At 38.7% G+C, this 22,344-nt stretch overlaps 1 protein-coding gene across 3 annotated transcripts in view; it reads left to right on the top strand.

The window, feature by feature from the left end:
• The window catches only part of SEMA5A (semaphorin 5A), a 327,513-nt gene that overhangs the window by 208,754 nt on the left and 96,415 nt on the right, over nt 1-22,344 (top strand). For all 3 annotated transcript variants that reach the window (XM_049823923.1, XM_049823924.1, XM_049823926.1), the window contains exon 12: nt 16,504-16,711. In XM_049823923.1, the coding sequence (XP_049679880.1) occupies nt 16,504-16,711 (208 nt within the window). The remainder of the gene's footprint in view (nt 1-16,503; nt 16,712-22,344) is intronic.

Here is a 22,344-nt window from a genome sequence, read left to right as displayed (position 1 = left end):
CATGCCGTGAGAGATGTACTCCACATAACTTTTGTAGTTATAATTCATTACAACATTCTTGCAAAAATTGTCTTTTAAAATGCACAAAGCTGATTCAGTGGAAAGGCAGGCATATAGATTGGACTGCATACAAATGAATGCTCTGCTGTCTTTGGTACTCAAAGCAAAAATCCTATTCTTTGAAGCAGATGGGCAGCAGTAAAGAGACAATTCTCCCCCCCCACTCCATTCACTTACCTATCCACCCTGTTATTAGAATACAAATATTACAGAGGATAATAACGCTGACAGTATAAAAGAGTAATCTAATTTCATTAAACCTTAAATAGATATAATATTACCTGAGGAGAGACTGGGAGTAAGCAAACAAATGCATTAATCTGCTGTGTCAACAGTCTTCATTTCCTAAACCTTTGCCAAGCCATCATTCTGCTAGGAGATTCTGGTGTGCTGGGATTTAACAGCTACTGCTCATATCAAAAATATACTTTAGCACTTTGGAAACACATCTTAATCTTTCCCTGCACTGACTTCTAACTCAGAATGAAGGTATATATAAATTCCTGCACATTTTGTGTTGCTTAGAGCTAGCACAGCACTGCTGGTTTAGGCAGGCAGAAATCCCTGAAACAATTTTCAGTCATTCAGAAAGGAGTCAGGGAAAGCATTCATGGAAGTTCTGAACTAAAAATCATTTACAATAATAAAAGTAGAGCAAGCTGGAGGACAAGCCAATAGTCTGCCAACTTTTCAAGTCTAAAAAACTTGACTTCTTCATTAGAAGAAAAATCCAAGCAAAACAGTGCTATAAATGTCATAGTTTTGTTTCCCTCCCTTTTGTCCCTTTTTCCCCCCTGCCATTTTTTCTCCTTTTCATTTCTCCCTTTCAGTTTAAGTGCCTAGGTGTCCCATGGTTAAAAACTTTGCCAATATCAAAGGTTTTCAAAGCATTTTTCAGAAAGCAGGATGCATTGCAACAAGAGCAAGTAGCCCTTATTTAGAGGACTGTTACAAAATGTATTGATTTATTAGAATGAATAAGAAAATTGTTAGGTATGGTGTCCAGTTTGAGGGTATTCTGAAAGCAGTCTCTGATTGTTGTTTCTTGGGAGTTCAAATAAGGTAATATTTGCACTGTCTGAAAAATAACTTTAAGGCCATATTTTAAAAATTACTTGCTGGAAAAACTGTGTTCTGCAGTCCCACTGTGGATCCTGAGTAGAAACGGTATATGCCCAGTGGTGGAACTTGATTATTGGGATTTAGAGTTTAGCATTGATGAAATTGGGGTATGGCTGACTTATAAAGAGAGTATGAAATCTGAAGAAAGATTCATTGTTGGCTACATTGCATGTCTCTAAAAAGTGGGATGTTCACTGAACTGAACCTGAATTTTTACGCCATAAAGCCAGGTTTTATCGGAGATTTAAAGGTGACTGGAGGATGTTACAACAGTCTTTGAACTTCCCTTTCCAAGGAGTTCTAGAAAGTGTTTTTCCTCCCTCTTAGACCTCAAAATTACAGGTAGCAATGCAGACAATAATGATAAAAATAATTCTGATGAAGCACACAGCAATTATTATCAAGAAGTGGAGAGGTTTCATGAAGAAATTTCAAAAGATATTTTTTGAAAATGCAGATGGATTTTTCATACATTTTCCTTTCAAAGGGTTATAGCAGGTGGTAAATCTCCACAAATGTAACATTTTTCTCATGAAGCCCCGATGCTGTAGATTATTCCGAAACTAGTCCCAACCTCATGAAGAGATCTGAAGTATGCGTGAAACTCAGTTTGAAAATGCTGTCAAAGCAGTTTGTATTTCTCCTGTTTGTCTTACTAGATGGGAGTAAATTGATGCAAAGTAGAGCACGATTTGATTCCTCTGTGATTTTTGTTACGGTGCTATCTTTTTCCTTTTGTTCTTGTAATCAGTACACCACACTTTTTGCTAGGGAACAACCCAAGGTCCTAACAAGACAAAAAATTGTGTGTGTGTTTTTGCTAAAAAATCTCAGATGAAATATAGTCACTCTCCTGGCAGACTGCAGCTTCTGATCAAAGTGTGCAGCTTTCGCAGTTTAATGTGCATGGTGTCATAGTATGTGTAGTACGTGTGAAGTTACTGACCTTAAAATTATAAGCAAAAATATATGCTTATATGCATTTCATACACAGTGAAGAAAGCAGCAAAGCTTAAATTGACTGTATTTTTTCCAATTTGGTACTATTTCTGACTGTATTATCTCAAGTGTGTTGAGGTTATTGGAAGTAATCTGTAGATAATTTTTGTAGGAAGGAGCTATAAACTTTTCCTCTCAGTTTGAGAAGCACCTTTTTAGTCTAGAAACTACAATATACATGCAATAATAGTAATGATCAAAGTAGTTGTAACGTGAGTTACAAGTCAAGTGTGAAAGTGGTAGGTAGTCTATTTGTACGTATTAATACTTTCTAGTTCAAAACCAGAGAAATGGGGAAATCGGAATGCAGATGGATAATGGGGCATATACACTGTAGCAGGCAGTTGTCGCCTTTTAAAACCATTTATCCTCTGTTGCAACAGAAAACACAGTGGCTTTGTTTCTTATGCCTTTCCTTGACAAAGGTATAGTGTGCTTTTACCCAGCTGTAACGCATCCCTGCAGCAGTTTTAAAACTACTTCCCTGTAGCTTCTTATCCTTCTGGCCTTATGCAATGTCATTTTAAGTGGCTCGAAGCAAGGACAGTCATCAGTTACTCTGCTGTCTAAAACTGGTGCATATTGGAAGACACTCATCCTAACAGCAATATGATGATCTTGAATATTATTTAAAGAAATCAAGCAGTAAACCATAAAGTTAATAACCTTATTCTCTGGTCCTTTTTCAGTGACCACTAGCTCTGATAAAGGAAACCCCTAGCTGAATGAATACTTTGCTTGTATTATTAATCTTTCCAGGAACCATTTTGTTGCAAAGTTTAAAAAAAAAACATTTAAAAGATTGTATGGTTTTGTCTTCAAGAGTCTAATGTTCACTCTGGGATTTATGCTGCTGTTACTAAGAATGCTTGCTCTATATTCCTGCTAGAATATTTATGTTATTTTCCATGTAGAATATCTTTAAAGACAAAGAAGGCTGATGTAAACCGTAGCTGGTTTACTATGTAGTTTGAACACAGAAATGTTGATTTGCCACTGCCTTGTGTATTGTGTCATCTGTACTGGGCAAAGTGGCTTTAAAATGCTACCAGATGAGAATGGTCATGTCTGAAGTCCAAGCTACGTAGTTATAAATGATACTATAGGGCTCCAGAGAATTAAACCCAGAATTTAAAATGTCCAGTAGTACTGATTTCCCTTGGCTTTATCACTTTGTATAGAGATAAATCATTCTGCCAGCTCCAGTTGGAGAGTGCTAAAGAGGTTTCTTGATAAATAGATGGCCCTAACTAGCGCTGGTTCATTGACAGCAATTTATATGTGAGAATCGTAGCCCTTTATTTGGTTCACAAATTACCCACCACTTATATGTAGTTTTTTTTGGTCATTATAATCAACCCCTAAATAGGTCATGATTTTGATTAGTTTGTTGCTGGTATTTGCTCATATAGTTTGTTTGTATTTTAGATAGCATGTTCACGAATTGCCTGCTGCAAGTAAATGGCATTTGTATTCTGTTCTCTCGTGGGACAAATTTAAGTAGAAGCCCTTTTTTTTTTTCCTGTTCACAAATTATCATTATGTCTTTATAATTGCCTAGCTCCATTGGATAAAGACTATAAATAAATGTCCAAAGAACATACGGTGCGTGCACTTCTGTGCCGCCACTGGAAGTCAGAATTGCTGCAAGGAGCGGCTGCTGGCTGAAGAACAGCTGGCTCTGCTTCGGTGGGGCAAGACTAACGTGCGGGCCAGGGAGGGAAAGACTGCAAAGAGCTGGAGACGAGGTCTCTACCTCCCATTGAAAAGATGCCAGCTCCTCTTCATCACAGTGACGCTGAGCTTTCAGATCCTGTTTGACCACCTTACAAACGTAGAATGGGCAAAGAGCCTTCCTTCTTACTTTCTGTTTTTTGGGGGACTATCACTTCCTCCTGGCAAGGAAACTAGACTTGGTAACCCCTACATTCTTTTGTTATTAGATAATTCTAACGGACAGAATGTGAAGCTGCGAGTGAAAGAGGTATCTTACGTGGTACTCAGTGTCGCCCTCCTGTCTTCAAAGCTAAGTCACCTATTGGCATCTAAGCCTATATCCAAATCTCTTGTTTTGCCCCGGTAGCATGCAGTGCCAGTCAACAGGCTTGGTCCTAATTTTGAAAACAGTTTTGAATTAACCTTATCTTGGGGCAAAGTTTAACCTTCGAACCAACTGTGTAACTCTTGGGTGAGTATAGTTAGTGTTCGGGACTCTTCCTGAGAGATGTGGGGAGGAAGCCTTCCCTTTGAAGGGACTTGGCTGTATCAGAACTTTTCCAACAGGATTAGGTAGCATAGCACGTTGCTGAGCTTTGTGAGCATCTTTAGACTATTCTGCAAGGCCTTTTACTTTTAAAAAGCCATTCATTTAAGGTGGACATGCATAAGAGTGACTCAATGAACCCCTGCCAACCAAAGAAGAAAGTGAGATAGTTAAATCATGGGGAGAAAAAAGAGTCCAAACCCTACATGAAACTCCTCTTTGGCCCTAAAAAAAAAAAAAAAAAAAAAAAGTTGGGTCACAAGCACGATGATATTATATGCACGATACTCAGTGTGAGCTGTCAGTAAAGCAATCATTAAATGGGATATTCTACTGAACTCCAGTTCTTGTTAACATTTATGAGCTGCTTCATTCTGCAGCCTTTTTCCCACTAAACCTCAATAAATCCAAATGTTTACAACTAAGCAAAGACAAGCAGTGCCACTAATAATCAGTGGGGGTTTTCCCCAATAGTATTTGTGGATTTTTTTTTCCCTTGTGTTTACCCAGCTCTGGTCATAGGAAATGGCAAATCTTCATAAGCTAAAGAATAAAGATATGCCTTATTTGCTTTGTTCTGTGACTTGTAAGTGTCATCAAAATGTGAAGATGTGTTATTCCAAATACAGTGGCCTTTGTGTGAAGAGTCCTGTAACCTGCAGGCAGATTCACAAAAAGATAGATTAGGTTCCACAGGCATTGTACTATATCAAGTCACTGGGTAAGAATCATAATATTTGGAGCAGAGAGTCACTTGTCTATAGATTAACTCTTCTAGTTTTTATTTGTTTTCATTTTTATTTATTATCCCATGAATTTTAGAAATCTGGTTCTACAACGGCACACCTTCAGGAGGAACAGGCATGACCACAACCAACACAGTGGTTAGACCACGTGCCTAGGAGATAAGAGCTGATTTTTAACTAACAAGCTGTGTGAGATTTTTATTGCCAGATGTCCCAACTCTTAGACTGTTACATAAAGAATATAATGGAATAAGATGATATATATATTATATACTATGGCTGTTACAGCTTTAATGTCCTAAAGTAGTGAGATGAACATCTTCTGGTGAAAGGTTTTTGGGTTCATGTCTCTTATCCCACCTTTGCTTCTGTCTCTTGTGCGTTTACTTTCTAATTTACTTTAGATTAGAAAGAAATCAGCACCATTCTTTCCTTCTGTATTTCTGAACAAAAGCTGTGCTTTTTGCCAGAATTGCTGCTGAAGTTTCAGGCATATCATGCTGGATTTGTACTGGATATATGTACTGGATTTGGCTCATCTAGGGACTAAGGCATAGGGGTATGTAGTATGCAAAATGCAAATGAGTTTGAGAAGAGGACAGTCCCTGAAACATTCTTGTCAGCCAAGTTTGTGATGCTTCTGGATCCGTACAGTAGTCAGTTGTCTTTCTGACACTTCCAATGAAAATAGCCAGATATGACTCAGTTAAAAAAATCAGGCAAGGCTTATTGTGGGTTATTATCTGAGAAGTAGTTTTCTCCACTTGTGCATGTAAGTGCTTCTTTGATCTGGGCACTGGAAAATTTATTCCGTGGGAAAACACTATCATATTCATAGCATGCGTTAGGTAGTACAAGGTATTTATTATTGTGGTGGCACAAAGGAAGGCAATAAAAAATAATAGGAGCAGGAAGCACTCCCTGTCTGGTCAGATCCAATCAGAGTTAATACAGCTCCACTTTGGGAGACTGGCAGGGATCCAAGGCCTGTATTTGATAGTAATTTTATCCTTTGTGTACGGTGTGGCATTCTTCACTGCTACTCTGTGTCAGATAGCAAGCCTTAAATCATAGGAACCATTTCATCTTGTGATTAATATCTATGTTCATTATCTACTCTACTACTTTAGTTAGAGGTTATACATTTCTTTAGAGGTGCTCATCTCCACTCCCTGAGAAGTCCAGTCCTAGCTAGTGATTAAACCTTTTAGAAGGTCTTTCCAAAATTGGAAAGTTTTCTCTTCTTGAGAAGAAGTTTCTGGAACATTAATCTAGACTTTTTTGTTTGTTTCTTTCACTGTGAATTGTCTTACCCAGTAGCAACCTTATAGTTTTATTTCTTTCTCTTTTCAGAATCCAGGATATCAAAATTACGCATTTCTTGACAGGTGTAACGTTTCCCATTCAGAGCCACAAGAATTCTTGTGTCTTCTTTGCCTCAGGACTTCAAGTTTTGTGTGTATATGTGTGATTTTTAGTACAGTAAAAGCTGGATATTGCGAACAAGAGTGGCTGTAATTACAATATATTACCAAGCGGGCATTCTCTAGAATAGGTGTTATTCACATGTAGCTCTTGATGTTGGATCTGTTTAGTTATCACGTAACTGTCCTTAGGGAGTAAAATCTTTTCATGTTTGGGAACACTCTTCTGAACTACCTGTATCTGAACTGCAGCCTAATTTGTCCTAATTATGTCTGGAAGTACAAACTAGGTAGCTCACTTTAAGTACAACCTCAAATACAGCCCTGAGCAATCCTTATATAATTGTTTCTTATGATAATGTGTTGAGTTAGAAGGAGAGTTCATATTCAAAAGACCAAAATATTTGAGACTTCTGAAGACATCTCTAGGGATTCTTGGTAAAGGTAATCTCATAGCACGTGCTCACAGGTTAATGTGCATATTGGCAGGTTCTGTTTGATTCAAATATAGTAACTATGATCAAAGGCAATAAATATGTACAGTTTGTTTTGGCTGTAGGTTTGATGCACCAACATACGCTTGATATTCTATTTCATTTTGAATCTGACATTGCTGAAGTGCATTCCTTTTCTGAGCTGGAAGAATCTGTCGTTTTACATGCCAAATTACTTCAGTCTGATGCGAGGCAAAAAAATGTTATACTGGCCTTGTTTGAGGTTGCTGGCTTCATTTGTCATGATCCTTGTAAATATTTTCTATTACTGAGTAACTTTATAGACAGAACTTGGGTAAATTAAATAGGGATTCAAAATGAGATTGTTTCTTGGTCAGATCGAGGACTTTGTGCTTGATGTTGTTATGAATCATGCTTTGGTCTGCGTTGCCTACCTGAGATTTCCTGATACCTCCACAAGGAAGAAAAAGAGTGTGAGGTATTAGAGCCAAACTTGAAATTCTTGTCAGTCACCTGTTTGCCAAGTCCTGAGAGACAACTTTCTGTTCCCCAACTCATTAAAGTCTCGTCGAAAGATTTTATGCTGTAGTTTTAACCATATCCTCTCTGCTTGAACAGCATTTCTTGAACCAGTGTGAGTATTCTAGAGCATTGTTATGTGTTCGAATTCTCACATTTTAATATCACTTTCTGAAGGGGATATAAATGGGGGTACTTGCCATGGGGACATGATGGAGCAGCCGTGCCTTGAGCAAGTCTGATACACTTCCATGGGGTTATCTCTGCAACGCGCAGAAAGGTCCGTCTGTTGATCCGGCGATCGGGACGGCAGCAGCCCTCATACGGGGTACGTAGAGCAGAAGCTTGACTCCTCTTGGACTCCGGACTTCATAGCCATCCCTTCCCCTGCCTTGTTGAAGGCTCGATCCAGGAGAGAAGGGGCTGCAGGGGTGGGCAGGAGCCCCCCCAGATCCTCTCACTGACGGGGTTTCCATCGGCATCCAGAGCGCACGCTCCGTCTGGCCTGCAGATGCGGGAGCACAGCAGCTCACAGGCCAAGTAGGTAGAGAATTCTGCTAGAGAGATGATGCCTTGCTCCCTGCTGCAGGGACTATTAAAATATTTTTCCAATGCCTTTTTAATTACGCGGTAAGTTCCCTGAAATTCCCCAAGGACGAGGCAGGCACCTAATGCTTGCAAGGCGTAAAATCACATCAGAAAAATCACGTTCATTATTTTGCTTCACTGCGGCTGAGACTTTTCTGTCTTTAGTTCAGCTGTCTGCTATACATCAAGGGAGAATAAGGTAACTGCCTGTCACCGGTTTTCAATTTGTCAGCAAATCAAGTCAGTGTACAAGAAAACAGCATAACAAAAGTAGTTTTAAATCTTCAGTGGGGAAAGGTACCTGTTAAATATCTATGCTAAGATTTTGTTATAGTTACATAAAACAGTTTTGCAAAAAGTGAAGTTTCAAGTTTTAATGTTTTTCACTTTAGAGATGGTATTACTGTTGGGAATACCAGTTTCACACATGAAGTCCAAAGGGAGAGAAAACTGGCAATTGAACCCAGGTCTCGCGAGTCTCCAGGTTGATTCACAAGAGCAATTTCTTTATTAAACCTTTTATCATTGAAAACTAATTGAATGAGATTGCAAATAAAAGGTAGTTAAAAGATACCACTTCATGAAGTCTTAAAATAGCCAATGCTTTATGTCATATGAATAAAAGTAATGTACCACAGACTGAAATGTAAATAAGTGGGGTTTTATTGACTATAGCCTGTTAAGGAACTGTAGCTGCTATAGATTTTGCATATAGGTATTCTAAAGATATATGTTACTTCTGACTAAGTTGAGTGCATGTTAACTGTTATGGATAGATTCATCTCCTCCAAATCAGACAAAATTTTATGAACTCATACCTTATGTCTCTGTCACCTCTTTGGCAAGCTGAAAATCTCTTATAAGATTGAAAATAGAAGTAGTAAATAAAGGTCTGCCAATGATCATGATTCATGAAAAATACATACATTTTGAGATTGTTGAAATTACTTTGGGTTTTTTGTCAGGCAGGAAGAAACATATGGTTTAGATCTAGGGAGGGTAAAAATTTGCCACTAGTGTATATGAGCTTCAATCTAACAAGCTGAGAAAAAGGATTGATTTAGTTTGACTTTCTTTGTGATGGAAACAGACCTAACTGATGTGGAGGCTGAGACACGTAATTCAGCATGTTTTGTTATTAGTATGGGTTTTTGCTTAAACTCCTAGAAAGGACCAAGAGGAAAGCGGAAGAAAAGGGATTTCAGTTTTAGAAGTTAGCAGCTTCAAAGGGGAGGGAGTTTATTCTTCAGTAATTGTTGGGCTGTCTTTGTCATTAATTTGCATGTTCTTTCTGTCCTACCAGACACATGGCTTTGAAGAAAGCTCCTTATTTTGGAATAACTAGTACCTATATCAGTATTTTTTTTTATTCAAAAGAGCCTTTGAATCAATAGTTCTGATTCCTGTGTAGAAAGGATAGCCCATAAATTTTCCCTTCATAAAATAAATACATATTAAATTTTGACATACAGCCATGAGAAACTCCTCTAGTTGCAGAGCTACTGCAGAATTTCTTTTGGAATAGCCACTAGGGCACTAAGAAGCTTGCTAATCATTTCAGAAGGTATGCAAATAGGTTGTGGCTAAAATTGCACCTTTCAGATTCTTAATGGTTGCCAAATGAGTTGCATTATCTCTCCTGCATAAAAGCCTGGGGACCTGTAATAGACTATCATACCTCCTTTGTTGACAGGCATTATCAACAAAGTGTCTCATTTTAGCTTTAATTCAAATTAATTTCCAATACTGTAAGGAAGCACATCAATATTTACATGAAATGTAGTAGGAAAGAGGGAATAAGGAGTCAGAGCCAAAGATAAACAAGGTAAATCTAAAATATTGTGCGTGCTTGCTTTTTATAGACTGTCTTTCAAAACTGCTGTTGTTACATCCAAGAATTGAAAAACAAAACTAAAGCAGATTGCAGAAATACTAGGGGGTCTTACCCAGAGAAGAGTATTTTAATACAGGGTTTTTTCTACATTTTTCTTCTGCTGCTTCCAAAACTCTCTTCAGAGAAAGAGCCAAACCTTTCCAGTTTCCTGAGTGTGATAGTTAACCAACTGTTCTGTGCTTTGAAACCGTTAATACTCTATGTGGTATAACTTTGTATATCATTTCAAAGTAGCTTTTACTAAAATATATTAAAATTATATGTGTACCTTTTAAATCCTTCTTTTTTCTTTCTAATTGTCAAGATGCCAGACAACTGAATGTCTAATTGTAAGATTGCTATGAACTGTGCATAGTTTGACAGGAAGCAGGAAATTTTGATTGGTTAGTTGTGGGAGTTGCTTTTCCTTAAATTTGGGAGTCTTTGCTTCCCTGCTAATTTTTGTTAACTTCTCTCTTTCTACTAAACATACCAGCAGACTGACAATGACCATGTTTGTTCCTGGACTTTCCTAAAAGCTTTTCAGCTGTAAAATTCTGTGTTCTTATATGGCTAAGGATTCTTAGGTTATTGTTACTCTCTAGCAATAGCAGAAATACATTAAAATTTGAAATCGGGCATGGAGGGAGAATGATTTGGTTTAAAATGTGGCATCATAAAAAAACCCAAGCCCCCTGTTTTTCTTTCCAGAGTGAACCTAGAACTAGAAAGGACTTGGTTTTGTATTTACTTCACATGGGGCCAAAACCTCCAAGACCAAACTTATTCACTGTTTTGGGCTAAGGTCTCACATGGACAACCTGTAAGATTTCTCAAGCCCCAGAATGTAGGTTTTGGTTTTTTTGGTTGTTTTTTTTTTTTGTTTTGTTTTTTTTTTTTAGATCTAACATCTCTTGGTCTACTTGTAAAGTCCAATTTCTTTACACACATTGATGATGCTGTAAATTTCAGCTAAAAATGTAGCTCACTTGGTAGATAATGTAGATTTTTAGTTGTTTTGCAGTCTTCCAACTATAAAAAACAACTATGTAATCCAAGAACTTCAGTTAGGGAAGGGTCACTTCTTGGTGGTTTTCTGCAGGTAACAGGAACCAGTTAGTATTTTTTTTTGTTCCAGATTTTCAGTGATATTAATGCTAGCTTTTGTAGGACCAAGTTTGTCACATGGATTACTGTTCCTTTGGTTAATTTAATTTACTGAAATTTAATTAAATGTCCATAAGCAATGATCTGTGAGTTTTCCAGGTTGCTTACATACTTTTTTTCCTCCAACCGTGTCCTACAACAGAGTAAGGAAAGCTAAGAAACCTGAATAAGGGAGAGCTTAAGCTTTTCTGTTTCCTGTGAGTAAGTGATGGCACAGAGGGTAGCCAACATTTTGTTTAGCCTATTTAGTGCTTAAAAATAAGTCTCCGTATTAACAGGGAAGAACAATTTACAACATTTCTTGTGGAAATGCAACAAAATTATTTTTGTATTTCCAGCTACAAAATTTGTTAGAAGCTCTTGTTCTACAGTTACATAATTGCCTTTTTGATCTAATAAATGTGCTTTATGTCTGTGTTTCTGTTAATATCCACCATTGTCTTGTTATCATCATGATGATAATGGGCTGTAATAGCAAGGCAATCACAGTAGTTTATTGTTGAAATTCTTCATAAGCTTATCACAGTTTTTATTCTCTATCAAGGCTGCAAAGCAGAACATGTTCAGATTTTTAACCTTCATTTTTGACTGAAACGTGTAGAAAAATCACATCGTTACACCATGAAATGTATTAAAAGTAGAGAAAAAGAACAAATTAGCTAGCACACTGACCAGATTGTTCAAACTGTCGTTTAATTTCAAATAGAGAGACAAACTATGAACATGTAAAACAGCTCTGAAAATAAAAATAAAAATTTAGAAAATTTAAAATTTATGCCTTGATAAAGTGCGAGGAATCCATATTCATTTTGAGGGTCGCTTTTTTTCTCTGAAAAAGTAATGAATATACATTTTAAAATATGAAAATATTTAAAGTAAAACTCTGTAAATTAAGGTGGGGATTTAAAAATGAAACTATATTCTTTTTCTTTTCTATATCATTGTAGAAGTACTACATTTACCCATAATAAGTTTTTTGGTTTTAAAGTAGAAAGGTCCGTCTCAATCTTTCACTTGTCCTTTAGGCCGTAGTGAGATTAAAAACCTATTCCTGTAAATCAAGTATAAACACATATCTCGGAAACCTGGAGGTAAAAGCTAAATTAAGTTACAGAGAATGGTTATATTATCATATCTTCTAAATACACCCTTGCTTTAAACCAAATTGTACTCCACTCCCATATGGGAAAACAGATTATAGCAAAGGCTTTAATTATCCACATTCTACTGATGATTTAACTAATTTCAAAGTTATTTTTAGGAAAGGCAAAAAAGAGCAGGTTTTAAATCCTCTCATATTCTGTGTACCATATGCATCTTTTTTGATGTTGCATGGATTGCTAAATCGTAAGTCCTGGGCTTTCCCTTTGTAGGCTCAACCAGCTGCTGCATTAGCTGTTCCCGAGTCTTTTTTCTGTGTTGAGCGCGCTTAAGCCCTTATGCAACCTAATACTTTCTGTCATTGGAATAATTCTCTGCTGTTAACCAAATACACGTTCTGCTTTGCGGTAGGGCTTGCTTTCAGTTCCTGTGGTGGAGGAAAGCGAATACTGATGATACATTTTTTCGCAGTGACAGGATGTTTATCAATCACCTCGCACTTCTTTGATTTTGTACTATTACATGTTCTGTACATCAATTTTGACATTTGTGATGGAACTGGACCTTTCCTTGTGTCCATGGCAATAAAGCTACATCCTTTAGGAAGGTCTGTGTTTACTATTCCTCTTAGGAATGTCTTGGCAGAAGTGGACAGTTAGTTTGATTATAAAGTAAATATTCACTGGAAAGATTTTGACAGGTCTGAAAACCTCCGTGCCCCAGAGCTGTATTCAAGACTCATTTCTTTCCCTACTTCGCTCTTTATTTTGCTTTACGACTGTGGTGTGAAAATGGCTGAACAGACGACACTTTTGACGATGGGACTTTTAGAAGTTCTGTAGGAAATCTGTAATCTTTGCTGGAGGCTGGATGCATAATGTTGCACGCGTTGTAGTAGAATTGGTAACACTGGAGCAAAGCACCTGGCTTTTGAAAGTGCTGATGCAGTGGCTCTGATTTTCCGCTGTAAGGAAGCCTGGTGTAGCCAGTATTACACGCTAGTATAGTTTGAGGAGGTTGATAGCTAATACCCTCGATACGTACCATACTCTGATGAACATAGCCGCCAATTCCATCTGTGTCTGTCTCAAAGTCGCAGAATAAAAACAGATCCTCAGCCTAGTTTGGGCTCCCAGGTGGTCCATGCAGAATCGGAGTCATAGGCAGGAGGAATTTAAAGCAGAGAAGATGGGTAATAGAAGGTCAGAAGCAGGAGAGTTTGCTGAGACAGAGGTAGATCTCAGATAACGTTTTATTCCTTTTTACTGAACTTGCATATGACCCACATTGCTGCTGTGAAGAGTAGTGTTTCTTCCTGATAATCTGTGGGATCTCTGGCACTGCTTCGTCACTTAAAGCCCAGTCATTTATGTTTTTGACATTTCTATACGAGTGCTGAGCTTCTTAGTCAACACATGGGAAAAGGATGGTTTGGGAGATGCTGAAAGCAAGCAAAAGGAAACGGGAAGAATGGAGACTGTATGCCAAGATAAGAAGGAAGAAGAGCAATGACAGCTGTCCCTGGGGAAGGCATTAGTGCTGCAGATCTCAAAGTGAGAATATTTTATTTCATTCTAGGGTAGTACGCTGCTGTAACCATATTCTCCAGACCATAGACCTGAACGTAAAAAAATTGTAATTCTGCCCTCTACAACAAACAAATTTACTGAGTAGAAAAGAAACAGAAAATATTTGGGTTTGATTATATTCTCTTGTCCAAAGCTGCACTTCTAAATTAAATGTGTATGTAGGCATAGGCGGAAGGAGGCCTCCAGTCATGTTTATATTCTTCTTTATCTTGGGGGAGGTGACAGCAAGTGACTCAGACTGTAGATGCCAGACCCGACACAGTGGCAGGAAGAAATATTAGTCTGTACGAGAAGCACATGCTGAGTGCATACCTGATCTTTGTCACACGCAAGAAAAAGATGGCAAGCCAAATGCAGTGTCTCATGAATCACGCTGAATCTGTTGGCTGCCAGTTAGACAAGCGATACAGAGTTGTATGAACTGATGTATAAAGTGATACCAATTCATTTACGTCTGTAAAATGATCTCACTGCTGCTTCTTTTCTTCCTCTTAGTACATCTTTCTAACTTCTGTGCTCCAAAAAAATCATTTTTTTCACAGCTACTGATTTTTTTCTGGCCACTTCTCAGACCATATTTTAACCTTGAAACTTGCTGTAATTATAGTTGAGATTTTGCATCCAGCAATCACCAGTGGAAACTCTACTTTTTACATTCTTCAGTTGAGCTGGTTATCACTTAATTGTGAGACAAAACTTACTTTTGGCAAAGGTTTAATTAATTTTTGAATATAACTCTAGGTTGTTTGGAAAAAAGTGATAGTCAAATTAGAATTTTTTTTTAATATCAAAAAGCTTCAATTTAAAAAAAATACTGTCATTTAATGAAAGGGTTTTTTTCTAACAAATACTCTTGCATATGGTAAATCCTGACGAACTTGTTTATACCAAGAAAGGAGGAAAATGTAAACAGTTACATGAAGTGATTATATTAAGAATTGAGAGGTCAGTCAAAAGACTTTAACATGCAGACATGATTTGTTACACTCAAAACCTTGTTACAGACAAAGGGGAATGAACTTTATATACTGAGCTAAGTATTTATGGTTCATCTAATTAGTTTTGACTGATAAAATGAAGTCCATATTATCTAATTATTAAAGTTTTGCTAATAATATGGTTAGAATCTTATACACAAACTTCCTGCTAACTCCCCCTGTCATTTGGCGTTGCGCTCCCCCTTCTAGTGCTTCTCCAGGTCTTCAGATTGACTACTCAGTCTTCCTCGGGAAGGGGGAGAAGACTTGAACAGCAGTTAGCCTCCTGGGTTCTCCGCCTCCTCTTCAGTTTTGGAGTCTGCTTGAGGCTACTTTTTTTGTATTTTCTTAAGGTTGCTTACTTGCTGTTCCTCACCACTTCCCAGGCAAAGTCTGCCCTCCCCAGCCCCGTTATCCCGGAGGGGCTGGGTTTTTTTCCAGCAGGGACTAGGTAAGGATGCCAGCCCCCTGCCCCGGGCATTCCCGGAGAAAAGCCAGCGCAGGGAGAGCACAGACACGTGGCCACCGGGCGATCGCTGCCGCGGCCAAAACCAGCTCCTGCCAAGGCTGGGCCAGACACGTCCTGAGACCCCGGTGCTGCCGGGTCAGCACCAAGCCTCTGGCCTTCTGCTAGTGATGGCAAAACCCATATTGACTGGGCTGCAGAACAGAGCATCCCAAACATTTGTTTCACAGCTGTTAGCGACTCACAAGAGAAGTTAGAGTCTTTCAAGGATTCCCATGAGTAAGAGCTGACCTCGGTATGTGTTTGCAGTGTTGGATCTTTAACATTTACTGCTGCTGGCACGTGGAAGGGTGCACAATGCACTTTTGGTCACAGAGCTACCTAAAATATTTATCGGTGTGAGAATGTATTCCTTTGTTTCAGAACAAATGTTCTTTGATATTTTTAAATTATTTAAAAACTTTGCATGAGTGAATCGGAAATCTCATCACGCCTGTGACACTGGTTGGAGGTGTTTAACTATCTTTGCTTAGAAATCACAATAAGAATAGAAGTGAAAAGCAAATGCTAAAAGATAAAATTATTCGGAGGTCAAAATCCAGATAAGAAAGAAGGGACGTGCCCTGATTTTATTGTTGTATTCACCTAGACTCAGTTAAGACCTGCAGATATTCATGCATATGTGCTTTATTAAATGACTGTGATACATATGTAAAACCCTTAGTTTTTAACACATAGAATTTTAAAACAGACGGGGACAATGATGGACTTTATTGCTTTTCAAACTACTTCAATCATAGTAAAGTGTAGTGTGATGTGGTAAACTGAAATCAGTAACCCTTGCTGTGAATGGCTGTTTGTAATAGCCGGACTTCAAAAGCTTGTTTTCTAGTGACTACTGCTGTGAAGTCTGTTCTGCACTACTAAAAGTGTTTTTTACTCTATTACATCCCATAGAAAACTTCAGTAGCTGTTTTCAAGTTCTTTTCACAGTACTACAAGCAATTTAGGAAACTCCGGTCAAAGTAGTCCCACATTCTGAGGCTTCATTGAAAACATCCAGCATGGGACGAAGATTTGTTCACTGAATGATGCCAAGCAGGGAGAATTCCTGGTATGACTTTTAGTAACTCCTTTTCCTCTTGCCTTTGCAGCCTATGGCACTATTAAGAAAGTACTTGCCCCGATGAACCAGACCTCAAGCAGCTGCCTGCTCGAGGAAATCGAACTCCTGCCAAAAAGTCAGCGAGAGCCCATCAGGAGCCTTCAGATCCTGCACAGCCAGAGCGTCCTTTTCGTGGGCCTTCAGGAGCACGTGATTAAGGTCCCCCTGAAGAGATGTCTCTTTTACAAAACGTACAGGTATGAACAAGTACCTAGTTTGATTTGATTGGAGAAAAATGCTTGCGGCAGGGTGTTGAAAAGTGGGAGGGGAAAATGACTGTAAGTAGGAATCTGAATTAATTACCTCTCTCAGCAATGACTTTCTGTGTACACTGTTTATCAGAAGTGTCTCTGACTTCTTGTACTAACTTGTTAGGACTGGATGAGACTCTCAAGTGTCTTTATACAGATTCTGAATTGTGAAATGAAACAGTAAGAAATGGTTTGTATAGAAGACAGCTATCTGATAATGTGCAATAGAGCTGCTGGTTTAATCTATTTAAAGCTTAAAACTTGGACAAATTTAAGTTGGGGCAGGGGGTTAAGCTATATTATAACTAAGTAAACCATACTTCTGTGGGTTCAGAAAGGAAACTGGTTTGGATGAACTGAGAGTTAAGACTAGTTGGACAAGTAGCTATTTAAAGGCAGTGCTGGATCAGGAAACCATAATAAATGTAAATATTCTACTGGGTGGAAGTGTTATGCAGCGAACATTTGTTCAATCAAACAAGGAAGATAACTTACAAATCATCACTTGGTTTTAGACTTTATTATGGTAGTTAAGGAATTTAAAGTTCAGCATACAACTTCTACCTAAAAATACTTCTGGGTTGCGAAACAGATGTTATTAGAGGTTGTTAATTTCATCTAATTAGTTATACCTTCCCTTTGATATAAGCGTGGTTCCATTAATTCAGTACAGTTGTTCTGGTTTACATCAGACCCCGAACCACCGTGGTGAGCTTTTTGAGAACTGACAGACACGTTTGTTTTTTAGCTTGTCTCGCTCTCAGGTTATTAAAGTGCGTTCCTTCGAAAAGCCGGACTACGAGAGGAGGGAGAGAGGCTGCCAGTTGCCTTTCTCGGCCGCTAGACTGAGGATCGTGGGGATGTTATTTGTGCGTGACGGGTTGGTTGTACCTCCCGTGCGGGGCAGCGACCGCCCGCGGGCGCCGAGGTTTCTGCTGTCGGAGGGGCCGCGGGCGCAGCGGGGGTGACTGCGGGACACAGGCGCAGGGCTCGGCCTCGGCGAGAGCGGAGGGACTTTTCCAGGGACCTGGCTCTACGTGGGGATTGGTGCCGTGCAGGAGGCCAGGGAAAGGTTGAGAACAAGACCGAAGGAAAAGCTGTGCCCGGAGAACTGGAGTAGACCGGGGAAGGGGAGTAGTCTCCCTGTTACAGTCCTTTACCGGCCCTTTTTGTTTATGCTGTCTTATGTAGCATATCTTAGGAATTTTTTACTAAAATAGAAGTGATAGGACACCCGAAGCCGCATTGGAAGTCCTGCAAAGCTTACTTTAAGTTACATATAGGCAAGTCTCTGCCTCAAGCGTTTTGTTGGTTTAGGGGCCAACATAGGGCCAAGTTTCATCTTTCTTTGGTTTAGCAAGTTGAAATGGGATGTGTGGTGGTCCTGTAGCCCTTTTTGGCTTGTTTCCTCTTTTTCATTAAGTGAAGGACTTGTATATTGGGAGGGGTATATGTATGCATGTGTGTATATCTGAAGAAGGGAAAAATCTAACGACATATTCTTATGCTTCTCTCTTTTCTTGCATGTGACGTGATTATGCCATTCGGGTTGTACAAGACATTGAACACGTTTCCCTAAGCAGATGTGTGTGTTTCAGAAAGGGAGATCAGGCCGGTATCCTGTGTTTTCTTAGGGTCCGTGTACACGTGATGGCAATCATAAACACAGAGAGCTCAATAATACGGGCGTCCCGTGTTTACACCAAGCCTGCACTCCGCTTCAGACATTTCAAGGCTGGAGCCTTATTACGTTATTAGTGAGGCGTGAACTCCAAGATCCAGAGGTGAACTTCCAGAGCACCTGCTTAGCTGGTGCCTGTGTGGAGGTCCCACAAGGTCCCTGTGCTGCTGTCAGGACAATTCCCGAGGTAGATCAGCGCTGTCCTGGCTGCAGGGCACAGACGTGTCCCTGCCCTCGCCGGGTGGGACTGGTGTCTCAAATCACAGACCCTGTGCATGCCTGTAGGCTAGGCATTCCTCTCCCTGTTTGAGCAGTGAGGTCTAATGGACTAGATTTTAAGAGCTTGCTTCTTTTTTTTTAAAAAAAAAAAAAAGTGGTTCTGTTCCCATATTCCTGAGTAGAACAGTAGCTAAATGACTCAAATCCTGCTCAAATAATAATTTATTCTTCTGCCCAGAGGTATGTGAAGTCTCATCTTCCACTGGAATGAATTACTTAAAAGGAGATAAAATTATTCCTATTCCTCGTGGGGCTTTTCAGTCATATCTTTTGTAGTTGTATGACTTTCCTCATAGTAATTAAATATCCACTCCACCAAAAAGTTTGCCATCCATGCTTTCTTCTCCGTTAAAGAGTTCACCAGCAATTCAAGCTCTGTTTTGTGAGAAAGGAGAGGATTTACAGATGTGATCTAGATGAAATATGGCATTTCCTTGTCATCTATCCTTAGGGGATTCGGGTCATTTGGAAAACGCAGACATAATCTTTCTCTCACCTATCACTTGCTTTTGGCTTACCCAGTTTTTTCCTGGCTTATGCTGGATTTCAAGCGTATTTGGTTCTCTACATGTAGAAAGAGTGTAGGTACTTTACTTGGGGCTATAAATTTCACTGGGTAATGAAACATCTGAAACTTAGTCACTGCATCACTGGGTGCTTTAGTACTCACATTCTTGTTACGTGTTGCCAACTGTTACTTCTATATTATAGCAATGGGTAAATAGAGTAATGGGTAAAACTTACCTAAGGTAATGCCTTGGGCCATTGTGGTTCTTTTTTTGGACGCTTAATTTTATCTATTCACATTTATCATACTTAACGGCTGTATAACTGTGCCAAGGCTATATTCTGAACTTCCATCAATAATAACTAGAGTTTCTTCCCCAGATCAAGGGCATGTGTAGTCTTTAGTATCTACTTCACATAGTTATTGAGAAATAGAGCATGTTTGTGTATGAATAACAGCCTTAAAAAAGCCAAAAGGCTGAAGGTGCATTAGCTCATCCGCTCTGCCTTTTTGTGTCAATGGCAGAGTGCTCACCGGCTAATCTTTTCTAATCTTTTTGTTTAGGTTTAGTACAAAGCTTTCAGACAATGCAACTCCCTCTGTTGGGCAGACTGTTCCTCAAGCTAATATCTCAATGTCAAGATAATTTTCTTGAGATTGTCTTATTTTTTCTTTTTATTTCATTACTCCTCATTCTGTTTTCACGTGCTAGCCTCTAAAACATGCGGTTATTGCTTTTATTTGTAGTTTATTATGTCTCCTTAACTATCACTCTGATATGCTGTAGATATTTAGCTGATTCATATTTCCTTGTAGATCTGTTCCTCCAGCACTTCCCTGTGGTGGAGTCCTCTGTGACACCCAGTTGCCTCTGACAGACATTCCCTCTGGTTCAGGAAGGTCCTGTTCCCCACCAGCTCACGGCTCCGCTCCCGCAAACACTGTTATCAAAGGCCCTTGAAAATACTGGTTTACATTTGGAGGCTAAATTTGATTATTTATTTTTTTTAGGTTTGTTTTTTGGGGTTGGTTTTTTTTTTTTTTTTTTTTTTTTTTTGGTGTTCTAGTTGTAGTTCAGTGCACTTTTAGGACTCTGACAGCAGACCATACCACAGGCAGAGCCCGTTGTCACACCTGTAGTTCGGGTTGCTCTGCACTTTCTATTATGCCACGATGTTTTAGTCATTTATGAGTTGCTCTTGCTAGTTATTTGGATTGACAGTTTTCATAGGGGGGGTCTCCTGCAGACTGCTGCCAATGGCTGAATAGTTCTGAACATCCTGTCATAATCCTGCTGTTCTCAGGAGTCAGCTAGGGAAAAATAGCTTGGGACGTGTGAGTTCTTACAAAGAGTTCTCCAAAAGGCCCCGGCATCTTCATGCTCCGGGAGAAAACTGCAGAGCAGTTACCTTAGTTCAGCTCTCCCTGGGGAATGGTTATTATCACCTGGGTATTGCAATTCACATGTTTACCAAACTTTTATGGAAGACCATCAACATTATTTTCTGGAGCCACTATTTTCACTATGAATTCTCCAGCTCTCTGTTCTTCTTCAAAGTTGAGTAGGTCAAGCATAAAGCACAACTGACTTTTTTTATACCTGCTAATTAACTATAATATGAGATAAATAGAATGATTATCATGAGAAGATAACTATTAAAATCTCTAAAGCTGCAGCATTTGCTATGTACTTTGAAGGCTCTATGCATCTGTAAGAAGGAATAAGATCTGTAGCAGGGGGTAAAGACTCTGTGCCCTGAAACAAAGAACCAGTCAGCTTGCGTTTATTGGCAGCTGTGGCCTTCAAAAGCAACCCTGGGGGGCAGTGATTTCTCTGAGGCAAATTTGTCGATGCTATAATTTGTACTGGAGTTTTCAGTGCATCAGTTCTGAAAGCACGGGCAATGAAAAGTTGTATCAGCCCAATGTTCTGCAAAACCTTACCAAGCAAGGGTCAAGAATTGGTATTTCTGATGGAAGATAGGTTTCACACGCTTAGAAGGCTTGAAAACTAACCTTACTATGATGTTATGTCTAAATAAATAGTGCTATCCGCTAAAAGTGGCGCAAATAGTGACTTCTCTGGTGTAAAAAAAAAAAAAAACAACAAAAAACAAACAAACAACAAAAAAAAACACAAAAAAACCAACTCCTGGAAATATTTGAGTATTGTTTTTTATATTATATGCTTAAAATATTATTGGGTCACAAGATTGTTTCGCTAAGTAATGTTATCATAGCAATTCTACTTAACCGTAACTTTTCTCTCTCTGTACTCCATCATTTTTATTTTGGCTTATTTGTTAACTATTAGCTAAGCAATCTGTACATATGCAAAAGATAACTGTAGCAGCGTAATATTAGAAAGGGTGTTGGATTAACTGACAGAAGAAAATTATTGGAAATTTGGTTATGCTTTATTTCATTCCTAGAACTCCAGCAAGATTATTAGATTAAGTATTTCAACCACTGTTGCATTGCTTTATTTTGCCTTAGTTATAGATGATGCTTCCTCAGAAGTAGTCTCACACTCAGTACGAACCTGTTTTCATGGTAATAAAACACTGGCTATCCTTAGATGGAAGAATAATTATTCCTATATACTAATATTATACAAGTTAACAACGAGTAATGTGGTCTAAACTATTACTAGGTGCTAATGTGTCCAGAAGAGCTTGCCAACACATGGAATTGAAATTGCTGTGTTGAAAAAATAATTCCAGAATAGTTATTTTTGGATATCCAGGTGGATTTCCTTATTTCAAAATACGCAAGCCTTATTCCAGTTTAAATCAGAGAAACACACTGCTGCATTAGAATGCTGGAACCACATGAGGACTGATCTGAATTAGTGATTCCAGGGTAATATTCCAGAATCAGAATCCTCATAAATTTCCCAGACTGGGATAAACAGTAATCCTGGCTGCAAGACTAGATTATAAGCACATTTAAATAACGGCAAGTCTATTTTTAGGTATTAGATACACTGCAAAATTATCTTCAGTTGGTATGGACTTATGAGAACACTAGTAAAGTCAGCAGAAGTATGAAATAAGCACAGTTGAAAGATTTCCTCACTCAGAAGAATTAGAATATTAGTCCCATACTGGG

The sequence above is a fragment of the Accipiter gentilis genome, chromosome 20, assembly GCF_929443795.1.
Source record: "Accipiter gentilis chromosome 20, bAccGen1.1, whole genome shotgun sequence".
Taxonomy (NCBI): domain Eukaryota; kingdom Metazoa; phylum Chordata; class Aves; order Accipitriformes; family Accipitridae; genus Astur; species Astur gentilis.
Note: the sequence above shows the minus strand (reverse complement) of the source record. Positions and strands in the feature narration are given on the sequence as shown.